At 40.2% G+C, this 21,574-nt stretch overlaps 1 protein-coding gene across 3 annotated transcripts in view; it reads left to right on the top strand.

Moving 5' to 3' along the window:
• Positions 1–13: 13 nt before the first annotated feature.
• Positions 14–21,574, top strand: part of RAP1B (RAP1B, member of RAS oncogene family) — a 34,956-nt gene continuing 13,395 nt past the window's right edge. For 2 of the 3 annotated variants that reach the window (XR_001331226.2, XM_005519339.3), the window contains exons 1-3: positions 14–124; positions 19,198–19,282; positions 20,582–20,650. Coding sequence is in view for 2 of the 3 variants with exons in the window: in XM_005519339.3 (XP_005519396.1) it covers positions 19,226–19,282; positions 20,582–20,650 (126 nt within the window). In the remaining variant the exon portion in view is untranslated. Of the gene's footprint in view, positions 125–4,926; positions 5,023–19,197; positions 19,283–20,581; positions 20,651–21,574 lie in introns of all 3 variants that reach the window. The other variant, XM_014248905.2, reaches the window with a different exon arrangement.

The raw sequence follows: 21,574 nt of genomic DNA, 5'->3' as shown, positions 1-21,574 counted from the left end.
CCCGAGCCGCGCCCCGGCACAGGCGGCGAGCGGAGCCGAGCGGAGCGCAGCGGGCGCAGCGCAGCGGGATCGGCCGGCGAGGCGGCGGCGGCGCGCGGTCGGCGGGGAGCGGAGGCGCTGTCCGGTGGGTAGTGGCGGGAAGCGCGGGCCGGGCCGCGCCGCTGTGGCGGGGAGGGGAGCGGCGTCTCTGGTACAGGTGGCGAGGGGGGGCGGGGTGGGGTGGGGGCGGCGGCGAGAGGGGGGTGGCGGCGGCCACGGCGGGGAGCGGCGCGCTCTGAGGGAAGGGGCACCAGCCTGGAACATGGCGGAAGTGGAACCGGGAGCCGCCGCCTCGTCCGGCCTCAGGCGTGGTGGGACCCCGAGGGGGTGGGGGGAGCGGGGCGCTGAGGGGCAGCCGTCGCGGCCAGGCCCAGGGCCCGGCCCGGCCGTTCCCCGCCGCCCCCCGCCCGGCGGTCCCCGGAGCAGAAGTTGGAGCGGAAGCGGAAAGTTGTAACCCCGCGGGTCGGGGCCGCGACGTGGGGCCCGGACGGCCGCGGGGAGGGGCGGGTGACGCCCGGGTCGGCCCCCCGGCGGGGGGGGAGGGGGCCGGTGCCCGGGGGCCCCCGGCGTTGTCAGCGGGAAGTCCGAGCCGAGCCCCACCTAGTCCGGCCGCGGGAGAGAAGCCGCTCGCTCTTTCCGGCCGGTGCGTGGGGGCGAGGCGGGGGGGTCAGGCCGGGCGCGGCCGGCCGGGGCAGCCCGCCGGGGTTGTGCCTGGGCTGGCCACCGAGTGGGACAAGTAGACAGCGCGGTGGCCTGCGAGTTCCCTTCCTGCTTCTCCTAAAATGAAGAGGAAATGACAGGGATGTTCGCTTCGTCTAAACACCCCACCATCACCCGTGTCAAAGCAAATGGAAGAATTTGACAGACACTTCCTGCGCCAAACCCTTCTAATGAGCCTGATATCCTTTTACCCATCTGTGTGCGTTGGTGAAGAAGTGGTGGAAGGAAAACAAAGTTTTCAGAGAGGAGAATAAAACCAAATCTGACTGTTCTCGCATCGGGCTCTAGATTATAAAAGAACATGAGAAACCAAGGTTTTCTGCGAAAAAAGAATAGCATGCTTTTACTCCTGTTTCCATCTTGAAGTCATGGGTTCTGCTGCTCAGGGTAAACAAAACGAAAAGAAAGGAAAGCCTTTCTCTATACTGCTTTGGGGTGCAATAGTGAGGTAGTACAGTTCTAAGAGAGAAGGTATGTCAGAGATGCTCAGCTTGAAAATCATACAGGCTGTGTATATGTTCTTGCATTTAGATGTTTAGATGTTTCAAGCCCAGCTTGAAAATCATACAGGTTGTGTATATGTTCTTGCATTTAGATGTTTTGAGTAGTGTAATTGTAATTTTCCACATATAACAGCCACATCTTACCCCAGGATGAGATGTGTAGACAGTGTATGACAAAGACTTTTCAGTACTCTTTCACAGTGAAGTGTATGTTGAAATTACTGTTATAAGAAAAGGAGACAAGAAACACTCTTTCTTTCCTTGAATTATAATTAAAAGGCAATGAAGAAATCACATTGCTTTTAAGAATACTCATTAAAAACAAGTGTATTTTTCTTTGGAAAGAGTCTCTTATCTCTGTGAAAACTTTGAACATTGTTTAAGTTGTTGCCTTTTGGATGTCATGCCTCTATATTAAAATCACAAGCTTTTGGGAGGGAAAAAACCCAACCAAACTTGGTAGAGTTGAGCATTTTAATTTTTATTATTCATTGCATCTTGTTTTACTCTCGCTTAAAATCTATCCTATAGACTTCATTCTAGATAAAAATGAACTAAGTGAATAGTGGGGGATACTTGTGCTATTCACATTAAGGGCTTTGCAAAAGTAAAGTTTAGCTAATTAGATAGGATGTTTTATTCCTTTGGTACCTGTGTGTTTTCAGGGATGTTTTCTTGTAGTGATATGAGCTACTTCAGGTTTAACTTAGAGCTGTAGTGTAAAACTGTATTATTATCTGTGCCCAAGTAACTGAGTTTGGAATTACACTATAAGTAATATAAGAAATAATAAGTAATATAAGAATATAAGTGCCATGTATCTTTTTTGCAGTGAAGATGATCACACTTGGAGCACCTGTCTGCCTGGGGGTGAAATAATCTGCAAAACAGAGTTGAAAGACCTTAAAAAAAAAGTAAAACCAGAACTTTTATATGGGGGTGGGGAAAGATAGTTTTCTTACTGTCTGTACCTGTGTTTCTATTACTATATATGCACACCACATAAGTTTTCTGAGTGGAATTAAAATTGTGCTATTTTGTTCCAAAGCTCTCCTGTAGGACAGTTCATCAAAAATAAATCTGAAGTGAGCCATGACAGTTCTTTTTCTGCTGTGCCAGTTTTTGCAGAGTAAAACTGACTGTCTTTTTAATTGAGAGCCTTTCTGGAGCAGAGGCAAACAGATGGGAATCTAGGTGAGGGCCTACAAAAGGAGAAAGAAATTGCTTCTATGGCTGAGGAAGGAAGTGTGCTGAAGGCTACACTGTAGCTTGTGATCTCACAGTTAGTAAATGTGACAAGGAACTGAAATAAACAGTTGTCCACCTATCATCTGGGATGTGGGAAGTGCAAGAGTCACAGCAGTGCTTGAGTACTTGATGGTTACTGCTACTGTGCCAATCCTGTCATCCACAGAGCTCTGCTGGCTGCTCAGGGTTAGGTACAGAGAGGTGCTCTTGAGGATAAGAATATCTTACCGATAAAAACAGGCACTCTTGTCCTTGCATGTATGCTGAGAGGGTAGGCGGCTCCTTCGTGAATTGGGCTTTCTAAGTAATGCTTAGATGGCTTTCAGATACCTAGCTGACATTTGAGAGTGTTTGTCAGGGTAGCCTCAAGTTGTGAGTTTTAATCAAAATTGCTCTTAGTAAAACAGATCACTCAGCATAAGCTGTGTGACACAAGTCTGTGTTTAGCTTGTGGTTGTGAATGCTGCCACTGCTTTACCTCCAAACATCCAGAAGCAGACCGAAATGCACTCTGTGGTGTCAGTGTGCTGAATCCCTGCTGAGTTGGGGCAGGCTTCTGCTGTGTTCTGTTGCATCTAGGTCAGGTAGAGGGATATTTTAGACAGCCTCCTTGTTCAGAGAGATGAAAGGAGCATCTACAGTAACTACACCTTCATATTTCAAGGCAAACTTTGTTTTCCTGCTCAGATGTGGTTAAGATGGTCTATTCTTCTTGCATAAAGGAGGAGAAAAAAAGAAGTGTTTTTGTACTTGGATGCCATTAATAGACCTGTTTTCAAGTAGACTGAGTTTTCAAAATTGTTTAACAGTTGAGTGTAGCAGATGTTTAGTACCTTAGAGCATCTAAATGCATAGCTTTTTCCTTAAGGCTCGTCATCCATGAGGCAACTGGGTGAGACAGGCATAGTAGAAGTAATGTTTTGGTGAAGTTATGGCAGTTTACTTGTAGTAGGCAAATGCTGTTTGGAGAAAGTCAAAGACCTTGTCTGCTGGTACAGACTTTCTTCATGAAGCAGTTGAGGTTACCTTCAAAAGCAGCAGTAGGTTATGGCTTGAAACTCTCATCTCTCAAGCTTTGGAATGTGTAAAGCAACACTGGACAACTAAAAGTGAAAAAGCTTTTTATTTTTATGTGTGCCTGCTCATGCATGCTGTTGTGAGCTTCTAACATAGTGCATGTTGCTCTCTTCTAGCAGCAAGGAAAAGGGAGGAAGGCTGTAAACACCAGGCTGGAAATCTGCCTGTTAGGCAACTTTTGAAACATAAAATTATTTGGGGGCCCTCTAGTTATTCAGGATGCTTCTTTTTCAAGAACAGTGTTTTAATAGTGATTTTTACTACTGAAGCAGTAGAGGGAAAGTCACTATAAGACCCTAGAGGAATATAAGTTATAGAACTACAGAAACTTTTTAGAGGTGAACCCGGAAGAAAAGGACACATTTGACAATATCTTGTACACTGTCCCAGTCAGAACTCTATAGTTATTAATCTAAGGACTTGATGTTATTTGAAGTAAATCCCTGCTATGCAACTATGAAAAGAGACTGCCAAGTACGTCCACATGGTTAGTTCATTCCTGACCAAGGGAGGAAGGTTAGACCATAGTGCAGGAATAGGACAGCCTAGCCCTTCAAATGGATTGGTGTTTGCATCCTGTGGCAGACAAGCAACATCTCATGTTTCTCCACAGCTTGAAATTCTCTTCAGGAAATCTGTGCTTTCTTAGATCACTTGGTATCATTCCTGCAGCTGTTGCAACACAGGAAGCTGGCCTAAATCTGAATGACTTGACCAGGTCTGCTGCAAAAAGGATATTGTGTGCCGCTGTTACTCATTCATGAAATAATTTTCAATGTAACCCTAATTGTAGAGCTGTGAGAAACCTTACATCATTAAATTTTTGTATTGAAGTAGTATTGAGAACCTGGAAGAGGAGAACAGTTTATTTTCATAACTGAAGACAAAGCAAGGCTCTGCAGTTCATTTTTTTTTTTCATAGAAACTCAGGAGAATGTTTTCTTTGCATCAAGATTTGTTGACACTGAAGTGACTCTTACTTGCTTTAATTATAGTGGTTATTTCACCTAGTTTTAGGAGGTAATCTGGATTAAAAGAAAATATGTACTTCAGCATTTCTATTAGTATGGCTTACTCTGTAACTTTTTGTGACATTAGATGGCAATTAGATTTTTCTTAAATTAACTTCTTAACTATTGCCCAGATAACGTATGTTGTCTAACCTCGTCTTCAGTTAATCTGAAATAATTTGTGAACACAGGCAGTCCCTGCAACTGTTTCTTTTTGTTTCTCTGCATTAGTTGTCTTACCTTTTGAAGTCTTGTCCTATTTTTCCCACTTACAGTCTCTGTTTCTGAAACCTAACCAATTGTGCCTTCACTTTTTTTTATATCTGCAGTGAAGAAAAGTTTCTTAAAAGCATGCTTCGTATATCAGGAGGAAGCAAAAAAAACAGTACCACCACGTCTCTGTCAAGGATGAGCTGCAGACACTTGTGAGTTATCTACGTGGAGTTTCAGAGGGGAGGTACAGGAGATAGAAGGAGGACCTGTAACTAGGAGTGGCACTTCAGCACTACAGAAGTGAAAGTGGTTTTGGTAATTGCAGAGTCAGACCAGCTACTTTGATTTTTATTTTTTTTTCTGAGGTTTCATGTCTGGTCAGTATTTTTTATTTGAGATGAAGCTAGCATGCTGAACAGTAGTTGGACTGCATCAGAACCCATATAACCAGTGATAGTTAAGTTGTGAAACTGTACAATCCTTGTTTGCAGTTAATCAGACTTCTATAACATCTGGTCTAATACCTCTCCTAGAAGTGATTTGTTACAAGACTAGTGGAAAGTAGCAAACTGTTTCAGAAGGGTAAACAGGAATGTGGAGTCAAAGTAATGTCCGTTGAAGTGGAAGTTACCTAAAAATCTTACTCTATGCAATACAGTGTTTAGGACTAGATTGATTTATTTATCAGGTGACATTTACTGTTGATACTGAGTTATGGATGCCTCATTGCTGGAAATGTTCAAAGCCAGGCTGAATGGGGCCCTGAGCGACCTGATCTAGGGGGTGGGATCCCTGTCTGTGGCTGGTGGAATTACATCATCTTTTAGGTCCCTTTCTACTCAAGCCATTCTTTGTATGTGGCTGTGTCCAGGTGTGTGTGGGGGCAGCCCAACAGCATACAGGAACCTCTTTTATTTATCTTGTAAATGTGAAGCAGGGGATTGTTGCAGAGTTTGTAAGATGCGGTCAGTAACCCTCCTGTGATCTTTCACTGTGAAGTTATCTACCAGGTAACATTCTGAAAGCTTGATGTACAAGTTGACCCATAAACATAGCCTACTTGGCTTCATATGGTTGCTTTTTGCATAAAATATAGCTGAAGGATTTTCTTTTGTTTAAGAGAGTTTATAAATTAATACAGCTTGCAAAATCTTGACTCTTGCACTTCTGGAGTTAGGTAGTGTGAATAACGATATATCATACAGTCTTTTTGTGACCCTTCTGACTTGTTTAAAATGGAGATTTGATGGGCAGTAGGCATTCTTTGAGTGTGGTGACTTTATTCCCATTCAGGGAATGGTCCTTTTGTTATTTACTGTAATTTATATTGGTGGAAGCATACAGAAAATGCAATGTGCTTTCATGGCTTTTATGATGAGGAGCATTAAAAATAAGTTTGTGGCAAGTGTGAACTCGCTTTCAGAATTCTTACTAATGTAATACCAATCCATAGAATTATTTCCAAGGTAGATTTATATCAACAACTATGCAGTTCAAGATGCCATGGACTTGTGTTCTTTGTAAGCTGTGAAATGTTATGTTCAAAAATCCAATCTCTACCAAGAGAAGTTATTTCAGAATGTGTCGTTATTCTAGAAACTGATGCCAAATTGTTATCAAATTGTCACTTGGTGGAATCAAAGAGACTGTAGTAGTCCCATGGCATCGAGGAGCACTGAAGAGGCAAGAATAGCTGTCATGCTGGAGAATATTACTCTTCCATTTTTCTGATATATCTTTTTTGACTTAGTAGCAGATTAGATAGGATTTCACCAAATAAGAGACACCCTGGCACTTTATCTCTGTGGGCATTGAGTAAGTTTGGAGATGAATAGAGAGGAATGGTAATACTATAATAAGCAAGCATTCATAACTAGTTTTCTGTCTGGATGCTTGTTCTTCAAATATTCTTACTTTTGGTGTACAGTTTACTTGCTTTTAAATCTGAATACTAGAGAGGGAAGCACACATTTCTGAATTATAGCTGTGTATACCTCTGCTTATTGTTGTCTTTATTTTATTTTACATTTTCACCATTCTTCATATTGGAGCTTAAATTTTTATATTTGCTTATATTTTTAATGATCCTCTGGTTTTTGTCCTGATCTCCCTAAACCTTTTGTTTCAGGAATTGCCCAAAGCTAAATTGAGGTTCAGCCAGAGATCTTGCTTAGAAAACTGAAGTGTGGTAGCTGAAATTCTGCGAAGACTGAGGTGTTGAAAATGAGGTTTTACAATTAAGTGCTTTAGGCCACTGTGTGTGCTTGTGTTTGGCATCCTTTTGATCTGTGTGTTGCTCTTTGTCAAACTCTTAAGAGTAATCTCAGAAGAAGAGTGCTGTATCAATGTAAGTACAAATTAAAATGAGAAAATAAGAATATTTCATGTGGAGCCTGGAACAGAAAGATCTAGTAGGTTGTCTGGTTTTATGCTTGAAGAACAAAAAAGTTCCTGAAGTCCTCCTTTTCTGCTAGAAATCTGGGTTCGGTTTAGCCAGGAAACTAGTGAAGGCGCAACATTAAGTGCACTTTAGTTTGAACGTAATTAAACTGCAGTAACCAATATTTTGAACAATGTACAATCTTGCTAACTAGTTCTGCTTCTAGTCCGAGGCAAGATCTTAAGATGCAGTTTGCAAAAACATTTTTCAAAGACAAATATGTGAATTTCAAAATATTTGCATATATAGGTAATGCAACTCTTTCATTACTTGATCTTATTGTGAGACTACTCTTTAAGTGAAACTTGGTGCTATAAGTTTCGTAGAGGAAAGCTGAAGCCTCTTTTCTGATCTGAGTGCTGAATCTGCCATGGTAGAAGTGAAAATAAGGAGTTGTTCACAGACGTGCTACAGAAGGTTGAAGTCAGATCACAAAAACCTAGACAGAGTTGGTAAACTGCAGGCACCTTAAGGAATGTGGTAATGAAAGACTGGTTTCCTGAAAGAAAAACTTGCTTCACTGGGACATCAGGGTGGACTGAAAAGTCATTCTTCTGCTTGGGCTTTGGCCAAAATACAGATTGTTTTGAGATGCTTGTATTTAATTTGCTGAAAGTAAAACTCGTCAGTGAAAGATTAAGGATGCAGTGGTGATGCTCACTCAAATGCTGTGGTGACTGTGATTGTTGTAGCCTAAATAATAGATAACTCTTAGAAGACAGACATATGTGGATATTTTTTTAGAAAGGCCTGCCCATCCAAAACCCTAGAGTCAATTTTACATTTCAGTAACCTTTGGACATCTTCTGTTACATTATCAATGTGTTTGATTTGTTGTGGGTTGACCCTGGGTGGACATCAGGTGCCCACCAAAGCTGCTCTATCACACCCCCCTCCTCAACTGTATGGAGTAGTGTATTGGGTTTGCATGGCCAAGGTTTGGTAGCATGTAGGCTATATGGTTCCTTCTGTGAGAAGCTGCTAGAATCTTCTTCCATGTCTGGCAGAGCCAGTCCCTGGTTGCTCCAAAGATGAGTGTGCCACTAGTCAAAGCTTGGCCAGCTAGAAATGGTGGCAGTGCTTCTGTGATAACAGATTTAGGAAGGAGAAGGAAAAAAAGAAGTTACTTCACAGTCATAATTGCAGTCAGAGGAGAGCAGGGTGGGAACATGTCAGAGGAACAACTCCACAAACACCAAGGTCGGTAGAGAAGAAGTGGCAGGAGGTGCTTCAGGTACCAAAGCTGGGATTCCTTTGAAGCCTGTGGCCCTGCAGCCCATGGAGGACCATGAGGATACCAAAATCCGTCTGTAGCCCATAGAGGAGACCTACCCCAGAGCAGGTGGATTCCTGAGAGGAGACTGTGAACCTGTGGGAGGTCTGTGCTCAAGCAGGCTCCTGGCAGGGTCTTAAAGACTGGTGGAGAAAGGAGCCCACACTGGAAAAGTGTCCTGGTAAGACTTGTGATCCTCTGGGGGGCCAATGCTGGAGCAGCCTGTCTTTGAAGGGCTACACCTTATGGAAGAGAGATACACGCTGCAGCAGTGTGAGGGGTTCTGTTGTCCATGGGATGAACTCATGTTGCAGCCATTCATGGAGAACTGTTGTTTGTGAGATGGACTCACATCAGAGAAATTCATGGTAACCTGTCTTCCTGGGGAAGGACTCCTCTCCCTGAGCAATGGGAGAAACAACCTGCGATGAACTGACTATAACCCGTATTCCTTTCTTTCTGTGCTGCTGGGGAAGGAGGTAGAGCTTAGTAAGGAGGGAGGGGTGGGGGGAAGGTGTTTTAAGGTCTTACTTTGTCTCATTATCCTGCTCTGATTTTGTTAATTATAAATTCAGTTAATAACTCTAATTCCAGCCTGTTTTGCCTCTGATTGGGTTTGGTGGATGATCTCTTGTGGTCCTTACCTCAATTCATGAATCTTCTATTCAGAAGATTATATTTTCTCTCCCTTGTCCAGGGTGGAGGGTAGTGATAAAGAGTCTTTGGTGGGTGCCTGGCAATTCTGCCAGGGTCAACTCTCTACAGATAGAAAAAATACAGCACAAGCCTTGTGGGTCAAGGTAAAGATAGGGAAGACCACTTGCCAGTTGTTGTCATGGGGATAAAATAGAGTCAGCTTGGGGAAATCAGTTTAATTTGTTGCAAATCATGTCAGAGTAGGATAATGAGAAATAAACCCAAATCTTAGCAACACCTTCCTCCCAGGCATAACTTTGCTCCTACATTTTCTACCACCTCTCCATTAGAGGCACAGTGTGGTAGGGGATGGGGGCTACTGTCAGTGGCATGTATATGTTGTCTCAGCTGCTCCTTCTTCCTCAGTAGGAGGAATCCACACACTCTTGCTCTGCTTCAGTGTGAGATCTCTCCCATGGGAGGTAGTCCTTCAAAATCTCTCCAGTGGCAGTCCCTTCTGGGGTACAGTCCTTCAGGAACAAACTGCTCCAGCATGTCATTCCCATGGTGTTGCAGCCTCCTTCAGGCATTTTTCTGCTCTGGTCTGGGGTCCTTCATGGGCTGTCAATGGATTTCTGCTCCACTGTGCACTTCCATGGGGTGCAGTGGGACAGCCTGTCTTGCCAGGGGCTGCAGGGGAATCTCTGCACTGGCACCTGCAGCACCTCCTCCCCCTCCTTCTTCACTTTGGTGTCTGCAGAGCTGTTGCTCTTGCATATTCTCACTCTTTTCTCTGCTGCTGCTGTTCCCCCAGCAGTTGACCCCTCCAACCCCCTTCTTAAATATGCCCACCTGGCACTGGACATGGTGGAAGCTTCTGGCAGCTTCTCACAGAAGCCACCTAGCTAACAAAGCATTGCTATGCAAACCAAATGAAATTTGACTTCTGGCAAAGTGAGTCTTGAGGTATGACAGGTTTCTCCAGAAAATGGCAAGCTTTGAAGATACAGAAGAACCAAGAATTATGGTCTAAACATGAACTAGAGTGATCTTAAGAAGATTCAAATGGAATCTTGTGGAGACTTGATTAAACAAGATTAACCCTCATTACTTTGTAACTGTGCTAAAGATCTAGTCCATGTGGCATGAAAGTGGTATGGGGATGAGTGTGATTCAAATTCATTTGTTTAAAATTATTCAGCTTTTTGTGTAGGTGTCCTCTTGGGAGAGGACATGAGCTCAGGCTTGCAAGTGTGAATTGCTTACCTTTGGGGTTATGTTCCTAACTCACAGATCTTTTTACCTCTTGAAACTTTGTGACCCATTAAATGAGATGAGCCTGAGGGGGCCTAAGGTGCATCACAGACAGGGCAGATGCAGAGCTATGGCAGTTCACAGCTTTGCATGCAAATATTAGCTAGAATTTGTTTTTCATGGGGGCTGTTGTTTTGTTTTTTGGGTTGGGTTTTTTTTGTTGGTTGATTTTTTTGGGGGGTGGGGGACATGGGGAATCATTTTAGTGGGTGGGATTTTTTCTGTAGGGTTTAGTTTTAATTGGTTGAGGGTTTTTTGTGTTTGGGGTTTTTCTTAAATACCCTCTTCTGAAGCTTGTGTCAACTTATCAGTTGCCTAAGGAACAATCAAGTTGTCTGTGCATCTCCATATGGGCAGAGATTTAAAGTTCAACATCTGCAGTTGTCATCTTCGAGTGAAGGTTTGCTTGTGGGTTGGACATTGTCTGTGGAGCAACCATCCCTAGGTTCAAAGTACTACTGCCTTGCTGGCAGAAACAGAACAGGATGTTTTTCCCAAATCTCACCCTCTTCAGTTTAGCATGTCAAACCTTTTAGAAATTCATGTTCATCAGTGTATTCAGCTAATGAAATTAGTTGTGAAAAGAAGCAATTAAGGTTGCACCTCCATCATTGCACAAGTAGCAAAACCATGTGGCAGAAAATAGTGGTTGTTGCTGGGTGTCAGTGTATGCCTTTTTCAGGTTACCCTCAGGACAGATGTCTGAAGCTGTAACAAAAGAACCATTGGTGAAATTTGGTTTAATTTGGGTGACTTTGAATCAGGTTTGTTGTTTGTGTTCAAATACCTTGTTTCTATTAGGGAAGTATCAATTGAGAGTCAAAACAGACATGAGTTACAATTACTTGGGACTATGCTGGTATGGTTCAGTTATCATGAAAGAACTGATTTTATTCTTGTTAATGAATGCTAGTAGGGAGTAGTCTCAATTTGCATAGAATCAGTGTCTTTCTTTTCAACAGATAAAACTTCTAATCTTAATTAAAATGACGTATGGGAATTTGTAAGACTTCTCTCTGGCTACCAACCTGATTTGTAATAGAATTACTGTAAGTTGTACTGTGGAAGGCTAGCTGGGTTTAAATGGCTAATAACAAAACATCATGTAATGATGAAGGAAACCTTTATATCCATGCCTTGATGATGTGTTAGTAATCTAAACAAACCAAACTTCTTATAATGAAGACAGTACACGTAATGATACATTGGCATGCAAGCCCTGCCATTGCCAGGGGTGTGTATGATGTGTAGGCTATGGAGAAAAATAAACAGGAGAGACAAAAAGTGATCCTGGAATTGCAGTTGAATGCAGCACTGGCTTATGTCTGTAGAAGGAAACCCGATACAAGGCTTTACTAGTTCGGCAGCCAGTGTCACAATCAGAGTAGAGCTAGGATTGCCAGATATTAAGCAGATAGCTGAGGGAATTTGAGACTAGGTCTTGCTTCTGAAAGAGAAGTTAAGATGCCGTTTTCTAAAGAGTATCTTAAGCCAGCTGGCAAGCTTAAAGTAACTTTCAAACTGCACTTATAAAAGAACTATCTTAACTCTGAAAACTTCCATGCCTTACTTGTAGTCCTGCTGGGTTTTACCTTGTTTTGTAGCTTGAAAGATAAAATTTAGTGCAACAGTTATGGGGACAAACAAATACTTGCATCTGCTTTTAATCAGAAGGATGCATATCAGGTAAAGCGTGTTGTGTATACTATGATATGGCAATTCATTAACTTGGAAAAATTGCAAAGCTAAATACTGATCCTTCTCTGTAATGACAATAGAGCCAAATTCACAGCATCAAATTGCTGGCTCAGTTCTCAGAACTTGCTTTACTGTTGAATATCTAGCATATGCATAGCAAGATAGTGAAACGTGGCAATTATGCATTCTCTGAATTTAATGTACTTGTAGTATTTTTTAAAATCTGTGTGTTGTTTCTATTTATTGCCTGCCTGGATTTTCTTTGCAAGCATAAAAACTATTTGCAGTTCAGTTTCTTTAGAAATTCTGAGGTCATAATTTTGACTGTAAGTCTGACTGGTAGGACAGTCACAAGCGACTTTTGTGGGGGATGGTGACTATTTGACAGGAATAGGGAGAAAAAGCAAAATCGTGGCAAACAGACACAAAAAACAAGAATATATCTGATAAATGTTACAAATTCCATTTGAAGCTTGAATAAATTCTAGAGCATGGGCTTTATAAGGTACTCCCTCCACATTTGAATTGACACATTAGAATTTTTGCACAAAGTTGAAACTTGAACTCGGTATGTGTTGAAGCATAGCATATTCTTAGTAGCATAAGAATGTTCATTACATCACTTGCTTTGAAAATGCTTTTTATATTTTGTGTGAATCTACTGCAAGTTGCACATGATTGCTAGTCTCTCGCGTCAGGAAGCTTTCATCTTGAGATACCAGTGACTTTAAACAGGCAGTGTTTGCCCTTACAACATCCATTAAATTTATGTTCAAATTTAAGATCTAGCTGGGAATTAACTTTGACTTAAGAAAAAAAACCCAGATTTTATTCAGTTATACTAATTATAGACAGTGGAACTAGTCTCACAAGGTCAGATGCTGTTAGCTGCTTTGCAGAATTGGTCCCTGTGTGCAATATTAATCAAGGTAGCTCCCCTCAGTGGAAGGAGGAAAACTTGGTTAAGCTCTCTCTGTGTAAGTGTCCCTGTGGGCTGTTCAAGGGGCGGGTGAAACCTTGGTGCCATGTTTGTGCTGCAGTAGCTTGTTCACAGGTTTCTGGCTGTTTCTCAGGTGGTTAGTATGATATCATGTCACTGAATAAGCTTTGCCACTCAGCTTTTTGAAAATCCTCTGAAGATTGTCTGACATCAGTTAAAATATTTGAACATAATTGAAGAGCTATTTTTGTCCAAGAAAAATTACACTATTAGTGCCCAGAAGAACTAGCTGTTCATCTGATGAAATACATGTTTGTCAAGACCAGAAACTATCAAAAGCAGGTAAAAACTAGAAATAAAAATTGCTTCTAGCTATGTTTGCTGAACAGTTGATTTGCTTCTAAAGAGTCTCCATTACTAATGAAATAGCTGTACTTACGGGAATTTTGAATATGGAAGTCTTTATTAGACCCTGATCAGCTTTTCAGAATTGATTTCTGAATAATGTTTTTCATAAATTTTTACAAATGTGTGGAAGTCAGCTCTGGAGTATTTTAATTCCTCTTAGAAGAGGTACACTTATCCTGTTGAGTAAGGGTTATCTGAATTGCTTTAATTTCTAAAGCCTCTAAAAGCTGGTGAAAATGAACAGACTTCCGCTTTGGGCCATGTTGTCAGAGTTCTGCTTATGAGCTGAAATTTTTCAGGAGGTGGGGAACCCTCCTAAGAGTTGAGAGATAAAAATTTGGGATTTCTCACATGCAAGTATTTGGGGAATATTAAGAACAGCATACATTATCTCTTAATTAGTTGTTTACCTGAAGATTCTAAACTAGGAGATTCAAAAGAGTGGAATCTGGATGGTTTGGCCATCTGAGATTACTCCAGTATCAGAAATGGGAAACATCTCTGGAAAGACATAATCCTCTGAGCTTGACTGGTCCCCTGACTGAACTAGTGCTGTTTTTCCAAATGTCTGACCATTGTTATCTTGTTTTGTCTCAGGGCTAGTATCCCCTTTCTGAGAAAAAGATTGGATTTTTTTCTCTTGACTTTTTTTCCCACCACTGCTAATTGTAGGCAGATAAACCAGTTAGTTAATTTGTTTCATCTGTCAATCTGGTGTTTGAATCTTTTTTTTTTTTTTTTCTCATGCAAATAGTTTGGATTAATTTAGGAGTGCCGTTCTCAAGGTGATTCTAACGAAGTCTCTTTTCCAGAGAGGTAAATGTTTGGAGGCAAAAGCATTAGGAAAATTTTAGTGAATACAGTGCAACCAAAATGTCAGGGTCTGAACAAGAATCATGGTGTCTATGAAGTGCTACATAATCATGATCCTTTCTGAAAATGATAAAGCATCTGGGAGGGCCAGTTTATTTCATTCCATACCTGAACAACTAGTTCATACAAGCAGATTTTGGGGATATCTTCAAGTAAGTGATTGTACTTAGTTCATGTCTTTGACTGGGGCTGAGCTCCAGTTACAGCTTCATATGGCTTAATATCACTTGAAAAAATAGGATTATTAGCTTTCCTATCCCTTAGATAACAGTTCAGTTAGAACCCAAAATTTGAAACTGAAGGAATTGAAAGAAAAGTAAATAAAAAAAAAACCCACCTCATTTTCACAACTATTACATCCAGCCCAATTACTAGTGGTGTATGAATTTCCTTGAATTCTTTATTGCGTGGTTGCTTTTTAGAAAAACTTTACAAGCTGTAAGTGTGCAGTTTTTTCAATTGACCTCTATAGTAAGGTTACTTATTCCTCAACTTCCTTAGCATCGTCTCTGGTTTGCATTTTTCTGGAGACATGCTTCAAGAAACTACTGACAAAAATGTCCAGGAGGCACTTTTTCCTGGTTTGTCTGAGAAGGGCAGAAGCAGAAAGCAAGTTCCATGTTCACAGTCCTTGTCAGATGTGAAACTTCTGAAATGCTGCATTTTCAGTGACTTGTTCTGCTTAACCTTTTGTTCTAATGGGCTTATTCAAAGATGTGTTGCTCATCCTTCAGAGAGAATCTTTATTGGGAAAAGTGTCTGTGTGGATATCAAGTGTGTACATGTGCTCTTCTAGTTTTATCGAGTACTTTAGTTTTAAGCATGTGATGAAGAAATAGAATTAAGCAGTTAGCTTAATACACTGCACTAATTCATTAAGTACAAAAAGTAATATTAACTTAGTGAGAGAGGTTGCACAGACACAGTGATTTTAGGACAGTTGTATCTCAGGAAGTGTGCAAGGCAGTTCTTGGGGTGTCACTGTCAGTTAATGGAGGCAATCTAGCATTGAGCTCTGTACTTTTGAGGGATTGTATAACTGAGACAAAGTTAGAATCAAGTTTGTGATAGTGCTGTTTTTTAAAGAGTAACTTCCCTTATTTTTTGTAGCTAAATCTTAACTTTAGGCATCTCCACAGTTCAGTTAGGTCAGATATGTCTGTGCATATAAAAACTGCTGTTAGAAGGCAGTACCTTCTCCAACTAAATGAAAAAAAAGGTCTTATTTTACGCATGCTTCCTATCTTCTTGCTCTTTAGCGTCTGTGTAGGGGCCATAGTTGACAGTATTTTACTTCCCAAAGATAGGGGAATGGAAAAATAAAAATGCAAAGAAAAGTTGGCATTGCTGTCACTTCTTGCGGGTCAGTCGCCTTATAGGTAGACAGTCTTTAAAGCAGAATTTCTTCCGTAAAATAACTTCCATTAAATGAAGAGGGGGATTCAAATAGGTTACTTGTTATATTTGCTAGGAATAGGTTTAAACTTAATTTTCTAATTGTTGGGTGGTTGGTAGATACTTCTCAATTGTCCAGTAAATCTGGGGACGTCTTGCTATGCTATGTTGCTCACATATCTTAGTGTCTTTATTTCTGTTCTGCTTGTTAGAGTATACTCATTTTGTATCCCCAAGGTGAGCTGGGGACTACAGAGAGATACTGTTGTTGGACTTATTCTAGAAATGCCGGCCAGATACAGTGTTTTATAGCTTAAACCTCCTCTTTCAGACTTTGTCTTCTGCTTTTTCCCCCTCTCATTTGTCACTAATGAGTCAAAAGGAAATCCTGTTGGCACTGGATGAATCTGGATACATTATTAGTTCCAGAGTCAAACATTGTGTCAACTGAGAAATAAAGTAAGAGCATGATTAAGATTTAGGATGTCAGCAGTTTCTACAAGATCTGATGTGGAAAAATAGGTTTGATCAAGAGCAGAGCCGGGTCAGGTTAGCTGGGAATCACTGGAAAGTCAAGTTCAGGAAGAATAAGAGCCAAAGCTTAGTCTGGGGCATGTGTGCAGCCATGAGGCATACTGGTCAGTGAAAAAGCATATTAAGCTAGGCTTTAACAATGTCAAATAGTGTGGCAGGCTGCAGTGTCCTACATGATCCAGTGGTTTCTTGGGTGAGGAGGCAAAGACCTGCAAGCAGGAACATTTTCTTAGGAAAGCTCTTTTAGATGGATTTTTTTTTTCTTTTAGAAAAGAGGTTTTCTTTTCTCTTAGAAAGCACTAATAGAAAGGTGCAGTGACATCAGTACTGTTGCTCAAAGGCAGTGGGGTGGTAGATACAAGTGGCAGCAGACTATAGATGGTGCTTCTGCTGCCTGTTGTGTTAGGGATGTCCAGGTTAGCTTTCCTAAAGTATTTTAGGGGATACATTTGTTTGTGTTCCTTTCCAAGGTGTAATGGCCAGACAATAACATCAGTGCAGGGATGCCAAGCTGACTCCATGCTGTATGGGTGTGTACATATATAAAGCATTGCTGTGCACTCTCAGTGAGTTAAAAAGTAACTGTACAAACGACAAAAAATTGTCGTGGTCAAAGAAGTTGGTACTTGCATTGTCAATTGCGAGTTTGGAAGGAATGTCAGAGAAATGTTTAACCTCTACAGCACTCTGGCTTTGTTCTCAAAGATCTTAAAAAGCTTTTTGCTTAGGTGTTCATTGATTAAGAAGATTGCCGAACCAAGCTGTAATACTTTATGTATATACTTTAATTGTGTGCTACCACTTAAAGTAGGAAAATCAGCTCCAGAATGTTGTACAGTGATTGGATATTTAGGGTTGAACTTCCAAGTCTGGATGCTGAAAGAAGCTTCAGCTTGCATTAAATTCCTGAATTGCTGTTTCAGAGCCAAAAATGAAATCGGCAGTCTCTCACTAAAACCAAGTCAATTTATTTCAAGATTTTTAATTTGCTTTGGAATTGTAGATTGTTGAATAAGAAAAAGAAATAACTTAAAACAGATATGTAGTACCTGCTGCTGAAGTTCTATTACTTTTAAACTACTGTCAGCCTTCATTATTGCCATCTCCATATTTAGTTGCTAACTTCAGTGTGAAGACTGAAAAATTCAGCTTAAACATTTCTTTCAAAGACAGTGAAATTGCTGCAGTTCTCCCAGATTACTGTACTGGGATTTCTATTGCACTCACTATGTTTATGCCATTCTAGTGATACCTTTCTAAAAATAAAAGGATAATTGAATGTTTGTTTTAAAGAAATGACAGTAATGTAGTTATAGGCTTAACTTGTCATGAGTTTGAGAGGAGCCTTTCAGGACAGTTAGAAACAATCCTGTTTATAGAAAGACTGCACAATTTACAGATTAATGGAACTAACAGCATTTTCAGTGGTGCCAAATAGATGAAATTTGTGGTGGAAATGGTTCTCGTGATCTGTGTTCACAAAAAATTTCGTAGGAAGGGAAAGAGTTTTTTAAGTCAGGAGTAAAAAGATGTCCTATTAGGTGTGAAAATAGGAAGAGTGTCGAAATGTATTGGTAATGGAAGCCTGTGGAGACATCTCTTTTGCTGACATCAGGTCAATTATTTCCTTAAGGTTTTCTCCTTGTGTTCCTTTTGTGAGGGACGGTTTAGATAAATTGAAAGATTTTGCATTTGCAAGAAGAAATAAGACCTGGTCTCTTGATTTCTTCGTCTTCTGACAATTGGTAGATTTAATCAGTGATGGTAAAGGCAGGACTCTACCATGGTGGTTTAATTTCTGCATAAATCATCTTAGCATTTTGTGCTCAACACCTAAGAGATGGTGTTTCAGAGATTTCAGAGATGCTGTCAAATTATTACTGATGAGAAGGATCTTTCTTACCTTAGTTTCCTCCCTGCTTACCTTTTACCTTTTACAAGCACCTGTGTTGAATCCTTGCACTTTCCCTTTCCCCTGGCCTATAGATTATTCATTAGTTGGGGAGGGTTTCATCTTTCTTTTGGGGTGGAGGGGAGAAAATGTTTAATTCAATCTCACAAGTGCTGGAGTCCCTGCAGGGAAGGAGCTGAGACCTTTCTCTCAGGGAAGCAGTAACAGTCCTGATAATTCAGTTGCCAGCAGGACTGTATGAGGTGGTGTGGATTTTTGAGCAGTATGACCACATGTCCCAAAATCTGTGGCCTTGTTTTGGTTTGATGGGTCAGTTTCCAACAAAGATGAGCAAGCAGATCTCAAAGTTGGTTGTTGGCAACTACACCAGCTACTGTGAAACAGGGAAGCAGATCTAGCTTGTAGAAGAGGTATAGTCTCAAAATACTATTTTAGTTGCTTCCACTTACTCATGAAATGAGTCATAATAGATCTAGTGGAACATAAAACAGTTTTCAGTCTAGGGAAGGGATTTTTTTTGAAAAATGATTTCTGGGATCCTGCTGTTCTTTTTAAGAAGTATTTGTTTGCTGGGAAGGGGAGTTTTTAATTTTCCTGTTAAGGTCTCTATGATTCTTTGTTTAGTGCTTAAGTGTTTCAGAATGATAAAATTCATGCTGTCTCCTCTTGGATAATTATTTCTTATGAATAGTAACTGTTAACTTTAGTATACTAGGGTTTATTCGATATTTATGGGAGAACCAGTAATGAGGTATATACTATGAGCAAATACTATATCTGATGGTTTGCAGCATTTTATTATAGCTGCATTGAGAGTTGATAGTTAGAAAATATCTGCTGTATTAAAGAAGTTAACTAAGGAATTCTTACCAAACCCTGCTTCGTGAACTGGATTGTGGTGTCATTATTGTACTTCCCGCATGTAGATCAAATTTTAATCAGACTGGTATTTTGTGTGTTTTAGATATTGAGGGTGATTTATCTCTTGCATCATGCGTGAATACAAGCTAGTGGTTCTTGGTTCTGGAGGTGTTGGAAAGTCTGCTCTGGTAAGTATGAGGCAGTTCAAATATGGTTTTTTTAGGCTTGTATTTTTTTTTCTCTAATACACTTTCTGCTGAAGTATATTTCTTTATGTAAGTGTGCACAAATAAATGTAAGTGTTAGTAATGCCCAATGAGGCATCATGACTAGTAAACAGATCCTTTACTGGGTGCATCTGCACCCGTTGGTGCATTCTCACATACTGCTCTTTTTGTATGGGTGCTATCAGTCTGTGGGAAATCAAGCTCCTTTGTGAATCTCTCAAAGGATGTGAACTAGCTTGCCCCATAAGTCCTGTCTCTAGAAAGGTCTTCAGGGTGCTGTTTGCTTAATGTTTGACAGCAGCGTCTTTCTTTATTGCTAATACTCTTATGCGGATAGAAATACAGATTTGCATGTTGGTGGGAAGTTTAATGTGTTTGCTGCATCATTTCTCTGAGAGTAGGTATGTAGCTGTGGCAGGTAGATGATTAAAATGCATGAGCTCTTTTATTTACAATTAAATGATTACAGAATGGTTTAGTCTGACCTAGACTAGAATTGAAAAAGTTCACAAAATATGATGTTCTCAGCCCACCTAAGAACTTTGCATCTTTCCATTTAATTGTGGACCTTACCATAAAGCTCCAGAACTTGCACACTCCCTTGAGTAAGATCTATTCTCTTATGCAGCAGTTCATAAAGAAAAATTTAAATGACAAATCATATTAGATTGTGAAAGAACATTTTCTTTCACCTCTGAATTCTTTATCTTACTGCAGCATTTCTGGATTTGAATGTGCCTACTCTGACTTGGCCATTGAATCTTAAATTCCATTTGACTTGTGCTGAAAGTGTCCTTTGTGCTAGGTACACAGGAACAGCCTACTGGGTATAGTTAAGACTAGTAAAAGCAGGCAGTTGTTTTTTGACTAGTTCCTGTGCTGGCAGATAAGTAGCAGAAGATGAAGTAGTTCTAAATACAAATGTAAAAGGTGTGCAGCTGTATAGTATTCTGGTCATCTAGAAGCAAATACTGATTCTAAGAGTTAAGCAGACCTTAAATTGATGCATGCTTTAATTCTTACCCTCCATGTGACAGTGGATAAAGGAAAGTGTAGCATTGCTTCATCTAACTGTTAAGTAGTTAAATAGGCATGCACATCTAACTTTCTGTTGTTTCTTAAAATTATAGTTATGACAATCATTTGATTTGCTTTAAAAATGTTATGGATAACAGAGTATATACCTAGAACAGTGATTTGTGTACAAGGTTTTCAAAATGTTGCTATGCAAGAGAATCTTACAAAACTTTTGTGTTGCAGACTGTACAGTTTGTTCAAGGAATATTTGTTGAAAAATACGATCCTACGATAGAAGACTCCTACAGAAAGGTACCTACAAAAGACCTCCCTAGTGTTACAGAAATCTAAAGCTATAGTACATGTTAAATATTTGAGTCGCTGCTTGAAAATGCCATATTAAACCAGATAACAATTTTTAAATATAAATGTTCTCCTAAAGTTTGTTTAAAAGGAATAATTCAAGACTAGCTTTTTAACATTTAAGCATAATACTTTGCTGGCTAATCAGTAAAAGTGGTTATTTCATAGTCAGAGTTTGGAACATGGATTGAAAAAAAAAATACAAAAAACATTCCAACTTCTCAATTTTATAATATTTATTATTAGTTTGTTTGTGAGTTAATATTTGCATGTAGATTTGGACTTGGAGGTACTAAGCTGCTTTGCTACTGGAAAAATAGGTAAAAACAACTTCACACCCTTAGAATACTGGAGGCATCTATCATACTGTACTCATAACAATTTAAATGATATGCTTCCATTACATGGGTTGTTGTTTTATTAATAAGTTAACACAAACCTGACATAATTGAACAAGCACTTATATCAAGTGGCCTGTTAGTTTCTCTCTTCCTGTCTTCAGCATGACAGGCTGAAAGGTCTGATTCTGCTTCATCATCTTGAATCTCCATATTGCTCACTCTTCAGTTTTACCTGAGACCACAATTAAGATTCCAGACTAAGGTAGTTTATATCCAAACTGCTACCATTAACCATTTGGTGCAAGGGAGAAGTTTTTGGCTGTGTTAGTTTCTTAATCTGTCTGTCTTTTTTAGCTGAATTACTCTTCTTTTCATATGCATTGATACTCTGATGTTGCTCATCACATGGCCACAAAAATGTTGGTGTCTATACAAGGGAGGCAAGATGCACAAAGCCTAGCTGGGAATGGGCAAACTGCAAGACCTCTTTCATCACTGAGCTACATTTGTATTGGAACAAAGGTGGTGCATT

The sequence above is a fragment of the Pseudopodoces humilis genome, chromosome 5 (genome assembly GCF_049639895.1).
Source record: "Pseudopodoces humilis isolate 2021_Gansu_Grassland_sample_001 chromosome 5, ASM4963989v1, whole genome shotgun sequence".
In the NCBI taxonomy this organism is placed as follows: Eukaryota; Metazoa; Chordata; class Aves; order Passeriformes; family Paridae; genus Pseudopodoces; species Pseudopodoces humilis.
Note: the sequence above shows the minus strand (reverse complement) of the source record. Positions and strands in the feature narration are given on the sequence as shown.